This window comes from Pelobates fuscus, chromosome 11, assembly GCF_036172605.1.
Source record: "Pelobates fuscus isolate aPelFus1 chromosome 11, aPelFus1.pri, whole genome shotgun sequence".
In the NCBI taxonomy this organism is placed as follows: Eukaryota; Metazoa; Chordata; class Amphibia; order Anura; family Pelobatidae; genus Pelobates; species Pelobates fuscus.
In genome coordinates, this window is record NC_086327.1 from 103,042,422 (window position 1) to 103,061,142 (window position 18,721).

The 18,721-nt window shown below is 39.6% G+C and overlaps 1 protein-coding gene across 1 annotated transcript; it reads right to left on the reverse strand.

Moving 5' to 3' along the window:
* Window positions 1–1,695: 1,695 nt before the first annotated feature.
* Window positions 1,696–18,463, reverse strand: AP5B1 (adaptor related protein complex 5 subunit beta 1). The gene is made up of 3 exons (XM_063436922.1): window positions 18,312–18,463; window positions 7,686–7,839; window positions 1,696–4,431 (listed from the first exon to the last, which is right to left on the reverse strand). The coding sequence occupies exons 2-3, from the start codon at window positions 7,833–7,835 to the stop codon at window positions 1,777–1,779; spliced, it is 2,805 nt and encodes a 934-aa protein (XP_063292992.1). The 5' UTR covers window positions 7,836–7,839; window positions 18,312–18,463; the 3' UTR covers window positions 1,696–1,776.
* Between the last annotated feature and the right edge of the window lie 258 nt (window positions 18,464–18,721).

Genomic DNA, 18,721 nt, shown 5'->3' on the forward strand with positions numbered 1-18,721 from the left:
CCATAGGAATAAAACTTGGAGAGTTTTGTGAACATTGCAAGAGAGGGAAATACTAATTGATGGACAGTTGAAGGTGAGCTGAAGTGGATATGGTTCCAGGAGGCACCTGCTGCCATCCCATAGTAAGCGGTTTGACACGTGACACCCTCAGCCCTTTCGGTATACACTGACAAAAGCAAAAGCGAGGTTCATTAGCATACCAAAAATGAACATTTTTCATTGACTGAGGAGTGTGAGCTAAAACATCTACATTTTGTATGTGTTTTCTGCAAAATGTATTTACTTCACTGCCTTTGGTGTTTTAGGAATATCAGTGGTTACTGCAGTTTGTTTGAAGATCTCAAGGGGAACAAGCTCTTGGTTCTTTACCCAGTAGCTTCATTGACTGATACAATTTGATTTGTGAAATCAGGTTACATCAATTTTAAATACACATTAACATAGTGACAGAGTATCGTATACTCAAGTAAAATCACTAACTCTAGCAAACGTCACAGAGCCATCTTCCCATAATATGCTGGATGTAAATATGTGCACTAGACCCATGGTGTTATACTGGCCATGAACAGGGATCACAGAAGTTTACTTTACGTGATAGTGGTGCTTAAATGCAAAATTTGTACACAAAAACACTAAATACAGAAATCAGTAATACCACAACAGCATACAAATAAAGACACTGGTACTAAAGAGAAATAGCCAAGTAATGCTGTCTCAAGGCAACAAGTAGAACCATGTCAATTTAATTTATTTTTTATTTAAATTTGGTCATCTGTGTTTGGATAAGCGGAAACTGCTCCAGACTGCATTATTAAAACCTGTACAGATTCCCAGCCTTGGGGAAAACTTTATCTGGGCCTGTGACTGTGGAAACACCAATTTCAGTTCATTTAAAATTACAGTCAATGTGGCTAAATGGCTAACACCTCGGCTGTTGGATTACATCTTTTCAAGTAGAGACTGTGCTTTGCGGAACACAGTTAATGCCAAAGGATATTCATGACTGTCCTATGGGTTACAGCTAAAAGGTTAACAACCCTGTCACCACCTTGCTTGTCCTATTTACATTCTGTTACAGGTGCTGATAATTTTTAAAACAATGTAGGAACCAGCAGACATTTGAACCAAATTATTAATATTTTTAGGAGCATAGAAGATAAACTTGTATTGGTTTACGCGCTGTAAGTCACGAAGGTTATTTCAAATAGGAGGCGAAAACAACTAAACTGGACAAAAAAAGTCTTCAATTCAGCGATTTTAGTCTATGAATTTTCAGTTACCTTGTCAATATTAAATAAATAATTTAAAATGCGGTGTTACATTGGGGTAACAATTTTAAATGCTTTAGATAGAGATTTGATAATAGAAATAAGCATTGCAGCTGACCTACTCCCATATATATTGGCTGATCCTTAAATGTATTTTTTAATATTTTGTGAAAATAATATTTCAAACAGTAGTGTGTCTTTGGTATCTGTTATAAATTGGTTACTTGTCCACCAAGAACACAATGAAAAACAGAATGCATCTACACATTTATAATGAAAATATATTTACTTTTTGATTTTTCGTACTCTTTATCAAATTAAAACAATTACTATTATTTTAGAAAAATACTGCAGTACATCAAACTATTAACTTACTGAATTCAGTGATTGGAATCTACAATAAATATATATATATATATATATATATATATATTTTACAATCTTTGCACATATAACAGCAACTCTATATGCAAAAATGTGTCAGACACAAGATGTCAAAAGCAAAATGTTACCAACTCTTAATGCTCCATAGAGCTTTCTGTGATGTGACGTTCAGCAAGTGGGAATTCAAAAGAGGCAGCAATTTCCAGTTATCAGTCCTGATAGAGAACTTTGCAATGTCCTTTTCACTCCTAATGTGCATTAATATATGAAACTGCGGAGGTAAAAACAAACCAATTTTATATTCATCGCCTTTATAAACCACAACAAAGTTGGAAAAATAAGACCGTGCAACATCATATAGAGACTTTTGTAGCACGTTGTAGCAGAAAGTGCTGTCCTCGCACTGGTTTGATTCATCTGGCTGTAGGGTAAGCCACAGTTTGTCGAACAACTGAGCACGGGAAATTCCGGGACAACTCGATGGCAATGGCAAAGGTAAAAAAATATCTGGAAACTTGATCTGAAGCGGTTCCAGACATGTATTGTACGTGAGTCCATCTTGATTATCATATGTGGCATTTACATGTATGACTGATGGGTAAGGATCTTTAGGTATTATATATAATGTAACAACTGGAGGTTCTCGATCAAGTATGAGGCACGGAACGGTAATTTCACTTATAGGTTCATAGTAGGAATCTACCTGCTCAAACTCAAGTGCAATACAGAAGACTTGGTGGTTTTTGGGCTCTATGTCTCCTTTGAAGGACAAATGGTATTTCATTGTAAGAAAAAAACTCCGCTCAATCAATTGTTTATTGTATTCTTCAAGCAAATGGTCACTTGTTGAGTTATCCAACACTAAGGCTTCAGAACAAATTGGAAAATCATTTGCAACTTTGGGGACCGTACACAACTGGAGCACTGTGCATGGAGTATTGTGAATGGTCAGAAGAGTGGAGAAATTCTCATTTTCTGTCATGATAGAAGACAAGGACCTTGCTTTGCTCTTACCCTTTACTGGTGACATGGTTAGTACTTTCGTCAGTTTATCACTGGCGACATTTGTAAGAAGGATGTAGTATAACCGAGCATGATCTTGGATGTCAATATCCTCAAAATGGTGCATTAGATACTGCAGGAGATCAGCCAGAAGCATGAATACAGAGTCGAGGTGCTGATGCTGAAGCAGGTTCTTGCACACAGACAAAACAGCATTTCCGGCCTTCCAGTCTCCTCTCTGACATATTCCAGATTGCACAGCCACTCGTTTCAGAAAGGAGACAGTCGTTTTTTGCTGAATAGTATTCTCCTGAGCAACTCTTGCAAGAACTTGCAGGTGCCAACCAAGGCACTTCACATTTTGTTTTTCAAGAGGAAGATCAACTATTAGCTTTTGCAAGGCTTTTGACAAAGAGATCGGCCAAGAATGAAATTCAAGCAGTATTTGAGTCTCATTAATAAGATTGATAAAGTAAGGAGCTAAGGAGCTCTGACTCCTGTACAATTCTAGGAGGACTTTTATCAGATTTTCCATATATTTTTCACAGCTGTTAAAATAGCGGACAAAAAGATAGAAAGCTCGAAAAAACGTTGATGTAATCTCACAGTTTCCATTCCTGTGTACCATGCTATAAAGTGACATGAGATGTTCGAAAAGAAACCCAATGCCCGTCTCCGAATGACACCCTTCATTTTCCAAATAAACCATGCTTAGCAAATTCTGTCTGCAAAGCATGGTGCTGCCGTCATTAAAAATAGTAGGGAACAAAGATGAAGTCATTTGAACAGTTAGAAGAACGGGCAAGTTCTCCCCAGGATTTGAATTAAGAGGTCTGTTTTCTGGAAAATGTAACAAACAGTCTAAATAGAATAGTTTCACTGCTGTGCTAAGAAGTGGGTGCTGTGTCATACCCACAAGTCTTTTAAGAAGGAAGTGTTCATCTTCTGAAGTGAACAGACTGTCAGTAAATACGGCTTTCATTTGCAGTATACTGTGAAAAAATGATATGTCCATCGTACCAAATAACCGGACTAGTTGTGATTTAAAAACCACTGGTGATACTGAACTGATCATAGACACTATTTGAGTTATTTGCCAAAACAGAGTATTTTGGCAAATTGGTGATAGAAGGTATGAGTCTTCTAAAAGAAGTGCTAGAACAGATTTAATTTCTTTTGTTTCACTATTGGGAGCAAGTAACACAGCCTGTTCTCCTGATGTAGATTGGAGAACTCTAGACCTTTCCGTGGCGCTCCAGAAAAAGTATTTGTTACTAGTCAGTATCACCTTTAGCATGCCATTGTTTGGACCACCTCTCCGTGCCAACACCTGCACAGCATTCTTTAAAGCAACAGTGTATAGAATGGTGTATGATTGATGTATATAAGTAATCTCTTGCTGATGCATATAATACAGTGTTTCCAGTCTGTCACACAGAAATCCAGGATAGCAGTTTTCCAATTCCCGCAGGCACTCGCAAGCTGTGACACGCAGTTGTCTGTTGACCGCTCCTTGCTTCCTGTCATTTATGTCCGCTGTGATGTGCATTAACATAGATGCAAACTCTTGTGCTACTTTGCAAGTGAGATTAAAGTTATCAGTTGTAATCAAAACAGTCTCAATTGCTAATAAAAGATGGCATCTAAAAGGTACACTTTTTCCAGACTTTAACATGGGTTTTAAAATATTCAGTAGTAGCTCTGTGGTATTTTCTCCTGTACTCTGATCTGGACACAGATGATTAGGAAACTCCAAGAAGAGATTCAACATTAAAACCTGCAATATAAAAACAGAGACAATAAAAATTCAGATTAAAATAGCAAGTCTTATTACAATTCACATCCATATCATATGTTCAGTCATTGCATTTTAGATGCAGTTACTATTGTTTCAATGATTTTTACATTACTGGCTGGCATTGTCATTACAAATCTCATAAGCAATCTCACATGACACTTAAAGCGGACGGTCATGCCGAACTTACCGTATATACTCGTGTACAAGTCGAGAAATTTTAGTCCTAAACTTCATTTTAAAAACGCAGAGTCAACTTATTCTAGTGTTGATAGAATTTTGTACATTGAATGCGGGGCAATGTCGACTCTCGAACGCCGTTCTTCTAGCTGGTCGGGAAGTCGAACGGGCAGGGGTACAAGTTTCAACGGGGTTCGCGAACTTGCATAGCCGACTCATATCCATGCCGTCTACAATCATGTACCGCTGCCTGCGCTCGGGAGACAAACACGTGCGTTTGTATATATGAATGCTTGTTTGCGCTTAACAGACAGGGGTGGTCAGTGATTACGAGATGTTAACAAGGGGGACCACACAGAGTCTGTTCGGTAACCAAACAGAAGGGAAACAATTCCATTTGAAACTCGTACTCTCGACTTATCCACGAGTCATAGTATATTTTACAATTGTTGGTCAAAAAAACTGCACTCGACTTATACATGAGTATATACGGTACCATTGCCCTATTGTTTCCTCTTCTCGTCCTCGCTCAAAAGCTGTTCTTTTCTTTATTTCTGATCTACCGTGTATACTCGAGTATAAGCAGAGTTTTTCAGCACATTTTTTGTGCTGAAAAACCCCAACTCGGCTTATACTCGAGTCAATAGTCTGTATTATGGCAATTTGCATTGCCATAATACAGACAGGGGCTGTAGGGGCTGGCAGAGCTGTAACTTACCTGTCCTGCAGCTCCTGTCAGCTCCCTTCTCCTCCGCGCCGTCCGTTCAGCACCTCGGTCAGCTCCCAGTGTAAGTCTCGCGAGAGCCGCGGGGTCATAGTGCAGCTCACGCGAGACTTACACTGTGAGCTGACAGAAGAGCTGAACGGACGGCGCGGAGGAGGAGAGAGCTGACAGGAGCTGCAGGACAGGTAAGTTACAGCTCTGCCAGCCCCCTCTCCCCCACTGAACTACCAATGACACTGGACCACCAGGGAAGGAGAGCCCCCCTCCCTGCCATATATCAAGCAGGGAGGGGGGGACAAAAAAAAATAATAATAATAATAAAATAATTAAATTAAATAAAAAATTAATAATACAAAATAATAATTAAAAAAAATATTAAAATAATAATAAAAAAAAAAAGAAATTGCCCACCCCCCACCAAGGTTCTGCAACACACACACACTGCATTTATACACACACACACACATACACACGTTGCACACATACACACGCTGCACACATACACACGCTACACTCATACACACGCTACACTCATACACACGCTACACTCATACACACGCTACACTCATACACACGCTACACTCATACACACACACACTGCATTCATACACACACTGTAAATAAATATTCAATTAATATATTTTTTTTAGGATCTAATTTTATTTAGAAATTTACCAGTAGCTGCTGCATTTCCCACCCTAGTCTTATACTCGAGTCAATAAGTTTTCCCAGATTTTTGGGGTAAAATTAGGGGCCTCGGCTTATATTCGGGTCGGCTTATACTCGAGTATATACGGTACTTTTCTTAAAAAAAAATAAAAATTAAATTAAAAAAAAAAAGACTAAGTAGGGACTATTTTTCCCAATTTTGGCTTTCTTTGACCCAATGAGGAGCTTAAGTCAGCTCCACTTCCTGTATCAAGGAGAAGGGTGAGTACTTAGAAACATAGAATGTGATGGCAGATAAGAACCATTCGGCCCATCTAGTCTGCCCAATTTTGTAAATACTTTCATTAGTCCCTGGCCTTATCTTATAGTTAGGATAGCCTTATGCCTATCCCATGCATTGTTAACCTCTACCATTTCAGCTGGAAGGCCATTCCATGCATCCACAGTGAATACTTTCTTTAACCAAAGGAGGAGCTTAATTCAGCCCCATTTACTGTGTCAAGGAGAAAGGCGAGTGCTTCCTTTGACACAGGAAATTAAGCTGACTTAAGCTCCTCCTTAGGTCAAAGAAAGTCAAGCGTATGAAAAATACATGAGACAAAGTATTTCCTACTTTGTCTTATGTTTTAAAGAAAACAAGAACAGATTCTGAGAGAGAAACATAGGAGGAAACAATAGGAGAAAGGTATGTTTGGCGTGACAGTGAAGTGACAGTTTTTAGATGGCTCAAACCAAGAGTTTAGTGGGGTGAACAGTGGAGGCAAGTAAAAAAAATATAGGTCCATAGAATAACCCCCCAAAAAACAACACATTTATTACATTTTACATGATAATACAAAATAGAATCAATTACTATGTGCCAAAAGATAAATTCAACATTTATTTTTTTTTGGACAACTTAAGCGAATTTAGGGTGTACAGCTTTCAGCAGGCCTTTTACAGCTGAAATAACCCCCCAAAACCTTGGGATAATACAGCTACATGACAAGCCATCACAGCTGTATTACTTAGGTATGTATAATTAGTGGAAATGGAGCTTGGACTTAGATTTTAATTTTATTTATAAAAAAAAATTTAACGCCAAAACAATAGCTAACTGCACCTAGCCTGCATTTTGTACCCAACGTGTCTGCCGTGTTCCTTTGAGTTTATGTCCTATTTTTTGTTAAGAGTACCACCAATCATGTAGGAAACGTACACTCATCTTAGTTGAGAGATTGGAATACAGTGTGAGACAGTTAATAGTTCATCACTGCGTAGGGGCATGAAGGACATCTTCACTGCATTTTGCCCTCTTGCCATGACCTTTATTTATACAATGTCGACATTATCTTTGTAGATAGGTGGTGTACAATCCAGCAGCAAAGACCAGTGCTTTCATCTAGCATTGATCTACTTTTAACCTCCGTTGATGAGATCATCACTAAGCAACTAAACTTCACAGAGGCGGTTAAAGTCGTTTAATAAAACATTAAATCTTTATCTTACATTCCGGGAGGCACAGCACATGTTCTCTATAACTACTAGACATGCACAGCAAGGCAATGTGACAATATTTTAGCCGGGTGCAACTGCATTCACATTAAAGAAATGTAGAAAATCTCATTCCCATTTTGCAAAACTTCAATTAAAAAAAAATAAGAGGAAATATAGGACATCTTACCTTTGTTTGCTCATTTATAGTTTCACTTGTAAGATCTTGTATGAGCTCATCCAAAAAAGCATCCGGTGCAACATTGGATAAAAAGGATTTAGGACTGGCATAAAATGAAGACACAGTCCGGACCCAGCTGGTATTGCTTCTCTCTGCCATGACACTGATGGGGTAACAGAGTAAAAAAACAAAACATAGACTTAATTTGAAGCAGGAATATACAGAAGGAGAACACGTTTGACAAAATAAAAATAGTTGTAAGCATTTAAAACAACTGAAATTCTCATTGTGTCTCTGGGAATGGAGGCGAAAAATCTATATAAGTATGACAAAGAATTTTTCTTTTCAAGAATTTTTTTTTAATTTTTTTTTTTTTTTTAAATGGTGCAAACATAGGCTGCTGACAAGACAGACAGGAGTTTTTTTTTTTTTTATAGCTCTGCTAAGTATATATATCGAGGCTTTTCACTAAAAAGTATGAATGCCATAAAATTAAACTGAATTTAAAATTTCATGTTAAAATGGCCAAACTGTGAAAAAAATTTGAAAGTTGGTATTAGGGATGGACCAACATCATTTTTCCAGGGCGGATGCTGATACAGTTATTGGTTGCCTTTTGGGCAAATTGCAGATAACCAGTGCATTTAAAGTTTTGAAAAAGCAACAATTTCTACACAAATCTGGCATTGACTAAACATGTTTACAGTATTCACATTCCTATCACTTTCAGACAGCCAGTACATGCTGGGATCATGGAGATGATGTTGTTACATCACACTCCTATCACTCTCAGGCAACCAGCTCAGCCAGCCCCACCCCCACTCATGGTGCAGAAGGGGTTAATAACCCCTTCTGTTACTTACCTGGGTCCAGCAGCGATGTCCCTCGGTGCTGGCTCGAGTCCGCACACGATCCTGATGTCAGCCGGCGGGGGAGACCTAATGCCTTATTCAATGCCTGCCTATGGTGATTCTGATGATGCTGGAAGTCCTCATACATAGCCTGAGGAAGTCCAGCATCATTTAGGAGACCCAAAGTGGCCTTCGGGCCCGGAAGTCCCTCTAGTGGAGTTAACCCTAGCAGGTAATTATTGCAGTTTATAAAAACATGTTCAGAGTTTAGGGTGATGGGACATTGCATCCAGACCACTTCGATGAGTTGAAGTTTTCTGGGTGCCTACAGTGTCCCTTTAAGCTGAGACTGGCATGCGGGGGTAGCACAGGAAGGGATAATGGAAATTATCTGTAATATCAGTAAATTACAAGGCTGATCCTGATTATCAGAAGCACGCTGAATATCGGCTCTAATAAATGAAAGAACCGATAATCTGCGATGTTGGCAATAAAGCCAGCGTATTAGCATGAAAGAGGAGGTTGCCCTGCTTGTGGAGGCACTCCAAAGAAGGGCAATTGAAAGAAAAGAGTGGGCGGACCGGAGGTAGAAGAGTACCATCATCGAAGGTGAAGACATTGCAGTATTGGATTGGAGGTACGGCGAGACGTGATCTTGATATTTTACACCGAGTAATGTATTTCTATTATATGAAGCAGTCAATACATTAGGGGGAGTCATATTACGGTAAACCTTTCATGACAGTGCCGCTTTAAGGTTTAAAGACCAACTGCTACATTTAGCAGTCAGTACAGTCTATTCCTAAAGACATGATGCTGGCGTGTTATGCCCCCGTATTTATAATACTATGTAAGGTTTAAAATAAATATATTTGTGTTTGGTTTTTTTCTTACATTTAAGATTTTTGATAGAGACAGGCATAATACTGGACAAGATAACAATATTAAATGGAGCAGAAAGAGGTGACTTCGCACTAGTCTAGTGTAATTTAGTAAAGGTTATACAGTTCATATGAGCAGAATCAGGAGATATTCATTATACACCACTGAAGCGGCTAATGCAAACTTGCAATGATTGTTACCTAATCTGGCAACATTACCTAAGATATTCAGTAAGGAGTGTTACGCGATATTAATGGAGCCGGGCAGCAGCGTATAATAAAACATAGTCTGATGAAAAGCGATTGAGAAAAGACACACAAGAATGACGTAAGTTGCAAACAAGTAACTAGGGCTTGTAGCAGGGAGAAGTAGAAGACTGGGCAGAAGTGAAAGCAGAAATGAGAAAAAGAAGAGATGACATAAAAATAAATAAATAAATAAATTAACTAATTAGATATATAGGAGAACACAGATGGGTATAGATCCTTCATGTAGACCCAAAAGTGGGATTTAATTGCTGGTGACCAGGGAACCCGAAAGACCATTCTTATATACCGTAGCTAGTAAGGAAAATGTAACTTTCCTGAAAACGGATACATATGAAACCTACACAACAAGTCCCTAACAGACATCATCTGACACCTGTAGCAAAAACAAAGCCGTCAAACAGGCCAGATAGCAATCCCATTCTCTGAATATGAAGGTGGAGGGAAATGTAAATTGAAATGGAGTAAAACTCCATATAGGGAAATGTATGAGGTTGAGTGCTGGGCTGTGTGAATATGAAAATATATTTTGTGTACTAAGCTCTGCTCAGAGATGTAAACACAATGTTTGGTGGCTCAACAGGTGATTCCGGGCCACGACTGCTCAGGGCTAGCCACACAGCAGATTTCAATGGGACAAGAAAAGACATGGAGAACCCAGAACCCACCAGTCCCTAAACACTTAACTGCACAACCCCTCCAAGGTGTAGCAGGAGCCTCTTTAGTATCTTTCAACATTTAGCCAAGATTCTGCTAGGGATCCAGGTCCTAACTAACCAACAGCAGGGTCAATTGATGGCTACACTGTTGTGGACCCCCCCAAAAGTCTGAAAGCAGCTTGTACTCAAGAGAGTGCCAATTCAAACAGCATTTGCTTATAGCTATGGCCTATTGATATTCATTTTCAACACTCGAATGGCACAGCATTTTCCTGGGAAGCTAAGTAGTGCAATGGGTTTGCATCTGGTAAATGGGGTAAGCAAGAGCCAGAGACAACCTAATCAGCCCTGGAGGAGGGCGTCGGGTTACTCAAAAGCAAGCACAGTAATGACAGGGGATGCAGAGAATATAGAAACTGCCCCAATTACTGAGGTTAATATACATAAGCTTTTCTTTGAATTAGAGAAAACTCTCAAAACTGAGATGAGGGATTGGTGGGATAGTGTTCTTTTGAAGAAATATGTAGAAAATAAATTTATCCCTAGGGGTTTAAGATTTGACAAGCAACCATTTTTTAACGATAATACCCCTTTAGAACAGGAGTGGTTGAACGCCCTTGATTCTTGTTCATTTATACTGATAGACATTCTTATCAGATACAGGGAGTCGAGGCTGGCTATTACTGAAAAGAAAATAAATGACCTTCAGGATAAGATCAGTTCTACCCAGCAACAGCCTACTGCTGTCTCAAAATTAGACGAAGATACTAATCGCAGACTGATTAATTTTGAGAAAGATCTCACTGAACGTAAAAGTAAAAAATTCCTAAGGGATAAGCTTGATTACCAAAATGGGCAGATAAGAAACTGGCAGAGAAAACACAATTCTAGGCATACCCCCAGTATCAAGAATCAGCCCTTGCCATCAGCAAAGCGCTCCAGCCCCCATCGTTCATATTCCCCTTCCAAAGGGATCCAGAGACAGAAATATAGGTCCTATGCTGATACAGTTAAAAATGACCTGAGTGCATCTACCTCCACTGGGACTAAGTTTGATTATAGGAGGAGTCATCGCTCTACATCTTCTCGGAATAAAGGCGAATCACCCAACCCTAATTATACTGTGTTGGGCAGAAATAGTCGATCTTTCAATACTAGGGAGGAGGGGTCCGGAAGGGGAGTCGAGCAGGTTCCTGATCTAGGTGCGAAACCTAAGCAAAGTCTCCCTTATGGGAGCAATGGTCCCAATACACGTGATCATTTTTTAGAGTTGGCCCCCCCTCAAACCAAAGGGGAGAGAACCTTCCCTATGTTCAGAAACATGTACAAAAAGAGGGGGGCTCCCATAGGGGAACAAGAGGAAGGAAGGAACAGCCCAGCCAAAATGAGATGTCTTTGAGAGGTCTGTTCAATCTATCCTCCCATACTCTCAATGCAGGAGAAATCTCGCTGCTTAATAAAGGACTGAAATATGCCCCAGACAGACTACCTAGTATTATTGATCTGTTTAAAGATCTTAACTACTTTGTCAGGAAACTGACTGTAGTAAGATCCTTTAATATCAGAGATTCTAAAGGCGTGGAGGTTTGCCCTAAAGCCTTCAATACCCCACAAGATAAAATTGTCTTCTACAATCTAATTTCTCTTCTGGACGAACAGGAAGTGCCATCAAGTCAATATGAGGATACATCAAACATTATAGAGGCCATTATCCCATCTGGCCTAAAACCCCCCTCTATGTACTATCCCCAGATAGATAAAGGTCCATACATCCAAATGTTCTATGATCTGGTCTTGAACGATCTAAGAATTCTTTGTAAGAATCTTCAAAAGAAAAAAGATCGAGTTTGCAGTAATTTGGATAAAGCTGAACTAGCAGCTATTACCAGTTTGAAAACTAATAATAACCTCATTATTAAAGGGGCGGACAAGGGAGGGGGGATTGTTTTGTTGGATAGAACTGCTTATCTGAAGGAATCAGAGCGAATACTCGAAAATAGGGATTACTATGAGGTACTGGGAAGTGATCCCACTTTGCGTTTCAAGGGCGAACTGAGAGACCTCATAGAAGCAGCCTCACTGTGTGGGGCTATCGATAAAAAAGAAAGGAGCTTTTTTCTGTCAGCACAAGGAGAGGTTCCCATTTTTTACCATCTGCCTAAAGTGCACAAGTCCCTTACCAACCCCCCAGGCCGCCCCATTATATCGGGTATAAACTCATTGATCTCTCCTATCTCCAAATGGGTGGATTTCCATCTGCAAAGATACGTTCCCCATCTGCCATCCTTTGTGAAAGATACAGGACATGTGTTGTCCCTAGTTAAGGAGATTGAATGGTCTGAGCACTATTGTTGGCTGACGATAGACGTAGCAGCCCTCTATTCAAACATTGACCACACTTTGGGCCTAAAAGCCCTCTCCCTTTATCTAGGAGCAGATCCACTCCTCCCAGAGAAACAATCACAGTTCATTATCAGTTTTACGGAATTTATGTTGAAACACAATTATTTTGAATTTAATGGAAAGTTCTTTATACAGAAGAAGGGTACTGCGATGGGGGCGAGTTTCGCTCCCTCCTACGCGAACTTGTTTATGGGCCATTGGGAACAAGAAATGATCTTTGCGGAACCATACTGGATGGAGCGGCTCGCCCTATATCGAAGATTCATCGATGATATTTTAATTGTCTGGAGGGGTGACTGGAAAGATATAGACAACTTCATGACCTATATTAACAACAACAGATGGGGTCTTTCCTTCACGCACAAGAAACACAGGTCCACAATCGATTTTTTAGACTTAACTCTTACAGGGCTTGGGAGTAGAATTATCACCAAAACTTTCCAAAAGAGTGTGGATGTAAACGGTTACTTACACGCTAACAGCTGTCATCATCCCACATGGATCCACAACATCCCTCTGGGACAATTCATTAGAATCAAACGGAACTGTACGTTTCTGTCTGATTATGAAAGAGAATCCTTTGTTCTATGTCAACGCTTCGTTGAAAAGTCCTATCCACCATATAAGATTTTGAATGCTTATCTGAAGGGGCTTAACTATGGTGATACCCCCACCCTTGGGAATCAAGTTTTGGATCTTCCCAGCTCAAGGCAATCCCCCGCAAGGACTTATCACGAGCAGAAACTACACACAGAGGAGCACTATATGATTCTCCAATTTTTGGACAATGTTCAAGTCCTGAAATACAAGACAGCTAAGTTTAACATCAGCACTAAGGAAGTTGGTAAGGGTACTACACCTATCTTTACAACTTCTTTTAGTAAAGCGTATGATGACATCATTGAGATCCTTCATAAGTACTGGCCCATTCTGAGGAAAGATCCTTGGCTATCCTTTTGCATCTCGGATTCACCAAGAGTTACATTCAGGAAAGCACCGAGCTTGAAGAACATTCTAGCACCCTCCAAATTGCCGTGCCACAAAGAGAGGAAAACGACACTGACAAATAAGGGCCTCACAAGTAAACGTTGTGGTCACACCAAATGCCTGACATGTGGCTATATTTGGCATTCTATCTCAAGTTTTAGCCCGTTTAATAGCTCTGAATATTTTTTCGTTCAATCAGATATCAGTTGTAACACCTCCTTTGTGGTATACTTGTTAATCTGTCCCTGTGATCGGCAGTATGTGGGCCAAACAATAAGACCCTTGAAATGTAGGTTCCGTGAACACAGAACAGCTATAATTCGTAACAACTGCAAATCTTCAGTAGCTCGACACTTCTCTACTTTCCATGATAATAATCCTTCTGGCATCAGGTTATTGGGCCTAACACATATTCCCCCATTCCAAGATTTGGCCAAGAGGAAGAGGGAACTTATCAAATGCGAATCCATGTGGATCTTTAGGTTGAATACCATGACACCCAACGGCCTGAATGAGGAGTTAGATCTATTTTAAGGGCTTTACTTTTATTGGTTTTTCCTTTTGTATTTCACATTTATTCACATTCATATACCTTTATGCTGGCTCTGTGGTTTTCGTTTGTGGGTCCTGATTAGATGGTTCTGTGTAAATATTAGGGGGTACCTACCATAAGCACCTACGATTATAGATCGCGTTCCAAATCCATTTGGTTCGTTTTGGTTTGCTTATATTTGCATTTTTTCTATGTTGGTTTTTGGTTTGGTACAGATATCTTTTTGTATAAATATCATGAGATATATTACATACTATTGATATCGATGATTCTAGACCACTCTTGAAGCTAACTGTCATTTATGTACATGATCAGCATCTGTCCCCTTAAGTTACAGGGGCTCTTTACTATAGATGTTTATTGGTACATTTTGGTCCTTTATGTTTTTTAAAAATTTATGTAGGTACATGGATGTCTCAGGGAGTCACCCTTTTCCTCTGTGTGCTCTATGGGTAGCTTTGTTGATTATTTTAGTTGCTATTTCTATTTCATCTTTATTCATTTTTTTCATTTACTTTGTATTTATTGGTTAATTGGTGGGTGTATATAAAGTTTGAACTGTGGCTGTTCCTTCATCTTGAGAAAGTCCCGTGGGCGGGACGAAACGCGTCGATGAGCCACAGCTGCTAAACTCGACACCTTGATCAGCCGTTGCAGGAAGAGGTCGGGTGCAGGAATCTCCGTGAGTATTCACTTGAAGCGTGCTCTGCTGCCGGCCGGTCTTCGTACACCGCGGTCTTTTTTGAAGGCACCGACCGTGGTGCAACACGTTCCCTGCTGGAGTGCCTTCTCTACTTACCGCGGTCTTTTTAGAAGATTCCGACCGCGGTTCAGCATTATTCTCCCTACACGTCGGATTCCGTCCTGCTCCCACTTATTCCTCCGGTATACACCTCGGTGGGGGCCCCCACCGAGGCTAGGTACTTCTACTGAACTGTTTTATGTTTATGCTATTTATTTTCTCATGTCTATATTACTGTATGATTTTTTATATTTCTAGATAGCTATATTCTACTATATACCATATATTATATCAATTTTACTAATTGTAGAGTTATTTGGCTATCTTTTTATTAATCATCTAATAATAAATATATTTATATTGGTATAAACATTTCTGTTTACTTTTTCAGTTTATTTAGGTGCGCACATGCATTTTATTTCGTGAGCCTACACTCAGATCTAGTCGCTTATATATGTGTGTTGCTGCCCGTTTTATTTAATTTTTTTGATATTTATTACACCGTGTCTTTTGAGTTGTTATTTTCTATAAATGACAGGGTGTACAAATGCTGAAAAATTGTCCCTTAGAGAGTGATTGCTTTGATAGATACGGACTGTATTGTTTGTGTAGTGTGAGGCACATGGATTCTGAACTAAGACAATGGGAGAATGGGATGCATATGGAATAGTAGGCCTCAACACCAAAATATGTTCCCCTGCAACAAACTACAAAATAAAGAGTCACAGGATTTGTAAAATATGTCCTGATCTGCACTTTACAATCAATGTTAAGATGAATCTTAGAGAGAAATGTATGTAAGTGGATTTTGAGCTTGCATGGCAGAGCGGCCAGGCATAGCATCTGTACAGCTTGGTAAAAAATAAATACATGTATTTTTAACCATAGGGTTTTCATTTATTGAGTTAAAATTACTGAATAACTAAATGCAGTAGCTAAATATAGTATAATTTGAGAGCCTGGACTCCTGGTGGCTTATCCACCCTTGAGGAGATCAGCTACGATGATCTTGGTCCAATCTTTCTATCGTTCTCTTAGGAAAGAATAAGGGTCCTACAGTGCATGCACAGCAATCACTGCACTCTACCAATCCAATGCTTCTTAAAGAAGATGCATGCCAGGATGACGGATTTCTAATAAGCACAAGTTACTGTTGGGTACCTAGCTTGCATTCCGATCAAAAAAAAGTTTAATGGAACTTATAGTCCCAAAAATAACAATAGTTTTGTTTTTTTGGGACAATAGTTAAAGACTAATTACTTACCTTGTTTCCAGCACTGGGACTCCTCTGCTGAGGCCACCTGTTCCACCCTCGAAGATGCCAGCATACCTGCTGACTTCTTCTATGATCTGCTCCAAGCCAATGCATTTCACGCTCTTCCAATCAAATACTGCTTTAAGGAGCATTTAAAGGGATACTAAAGTGTTAGGAATACAAAGCTGTATTCCTAACACTGTAGTCCCCTCTGATCTCCCCCTCCCCAGCAGCCACACCCTTCGCATAAAGGGCTAAAAACCTTTTAAATTACCCGTTTCCAGTGCCGATCTCCCTTGCTGTTTGATCAGCACTCTGCCTCCTCCAACGTCATCCTGTGGGGGAAGACACATAATGCGCAAGCACATGCACGGCAAGCGCATCTTACCCATAAGAAAGCATTAACTTAATGGGATTTTCACTGATACTGGATGTCCTCAAGAAGACAGCCACTAGAGGCGTACTTAACCCTGCAGTGGAAATTTTGCAGTTCGTACAAAACTTTTTACATTGAAGGGTTAAAATAACAGGACCACTGCACTAAATGGTCCTTTAAGAACCACTGTTTTAAAGAAGAATCTGGATTTAAAATAAATAAATAAAAAAAAACAACAACTGAATATTACAGGGTACAAATATTAAAGGAACACATGCTACAGCATGTGTTGACGTTTAGGTGAGCAGCCCCCACCTGCAGAGAGAAAATAAAAATAACTTTTACATGTATTTTCTCCTTGCAGTACCAGCCTCAGTCATTCTGGCACGCTTCCTTAACTGAGATCATTAAGATCGATCCCATAGGAAAGCATTTTAGAGGCTAGTGCGTATGCATGCTCTATGAAGCCATCTGATAAAAAATAACAGCATTTTACTCAGATATTTCCCTTAGAGGCGTCTTTAGTTGCATTCTGAGTGACAGTCACGGAGGCACTCAAACCCAGCAATGAAAACATCGCCGTTATGCAGAATGCCAATGTTTTCAACTACAGTGGCATGGCACCCAAACTGTTTTATTGAGATGAAGCGGTCTGGGTGCCTACAGTCTCCCTTTAATGTAGGAGGTAGCAGTCTGTTGATCCAGAGAGATATCTACTATCATTTTGGAGTCAAGAAGGGTTTTTCCCAGTTTGTTTGTTTGTTTCCCAGAATAAAAATTGACTTCTAATGGGATTTGTGTTTTGCTTCTTTTGGATCACCCACAGATATAGACTTGATGGTCTTCAGGTTTTTTTTTTTTTTTTTTACCTTGAGTACTTTGTATTTATTTGTAATGATGGAGTAGTCTTGGTGCCGGGAGGGGCCTTGTCCACCCACCCCCAAAGTAAGTAGTCAAACTGCTAACAGTTTGACTCCTGAATTTGGGTAAGCCAGGCGGACACCTGGAAGTGAGAGTCCTTGGGTATTATGTACTTATTTGTAATTCTAAAGCGATATTAGTGCCAGGAGTGACTTTGTGAACCCCTAAACGCAAGTAGTCAAACTATTTGAATCCTGACTTGACGTCCACTGGGCCGAGGCTGACAGCTGGAAGTAAGAGCCTAGTAGGGCTAGCACATCGGCTTAGATTTTCAGCTATGCTCAGTAAAGAGCGCTTTCCTAAGGGAGAAGAGGAGATAGGGGGTTTCTTACGGCAGGTATTAAAAAGACAGCCTTTACTAAACGTTTTGATTGATTACATTAGGGGGAAGGGGGGCACTCCTGACACCATAACAACTACAGCACATTTTAGTGGTTATGACACTTGCAGTGTTCCTTTAAACTAATGAGTTGGGCGGCTGTTATTACATTGGAAATTGATTTAAACTAATGTATTCCAAATCATATAATTAGTTCATTTGTTATGCAACCCTTCAGCCTGCATCTTTTATAAGTGCCCATGATTAAAAAGCTCACATGCTCACCATGTCTGATATAATCAGGGAATATATATTATATATAATAACAAATGTATAATATTATTTAATTGTATAAAATGTGCTGTATTTCTCCATAAATAAATCAATAAAGTAAAATACAATGTTACCATATCACAGTTACCTTACAATGTGTGTGGGGTGGTTAGTGCAGCATCCAGAGGTACCCCCACTTGCTGGAAATTCCAGTGTTTAACCGGATATATGAATAATAAAACTCCAAAATGTCTCTATTTCCATCGCATTCAAAAATATCTCAAAAAGCAGAAGCTAAGATCCGGCTGACCGGAAGTGACGCTTCCGGGTCGCCATATTTGAATAGGGCACCTCCACCTTTCTGTTAGCACACAGTAAGATATAACTGAATAATAAAACAAAGCACAAGTGAAATACTTTTAGAAGGCTCGCAAGCACTTTTTCCTGAAAATAAATGCTTTTTTTCAACGTGTTTTTTTTTCACATCTCGTGCCCGCATCCAAAATGGCCGCCTGTGTGGGCAGTTTCCCAGCCCAGCTCTTGGACGCGCCTCTCTCA

What these genes read in the sequence shown, in the direction of transcription:
- AP5B1 (XM_063436922.1), bottom strand. Translation starts at nt 7,835, where the DNA reads ATGGCAGAGAGAAGCAATACCAGCTGGGTCCGGACTGTGTCTTCATTT. An exon ending in CTATAAATGAGCAAACAAAG is followed by an intron (nt 4,432 to 7,685) that starts GTAAGATGTCCT and finishes TTTATATTGCAG; the next exon opens with GTTTTAATGTTGAATCTCTT.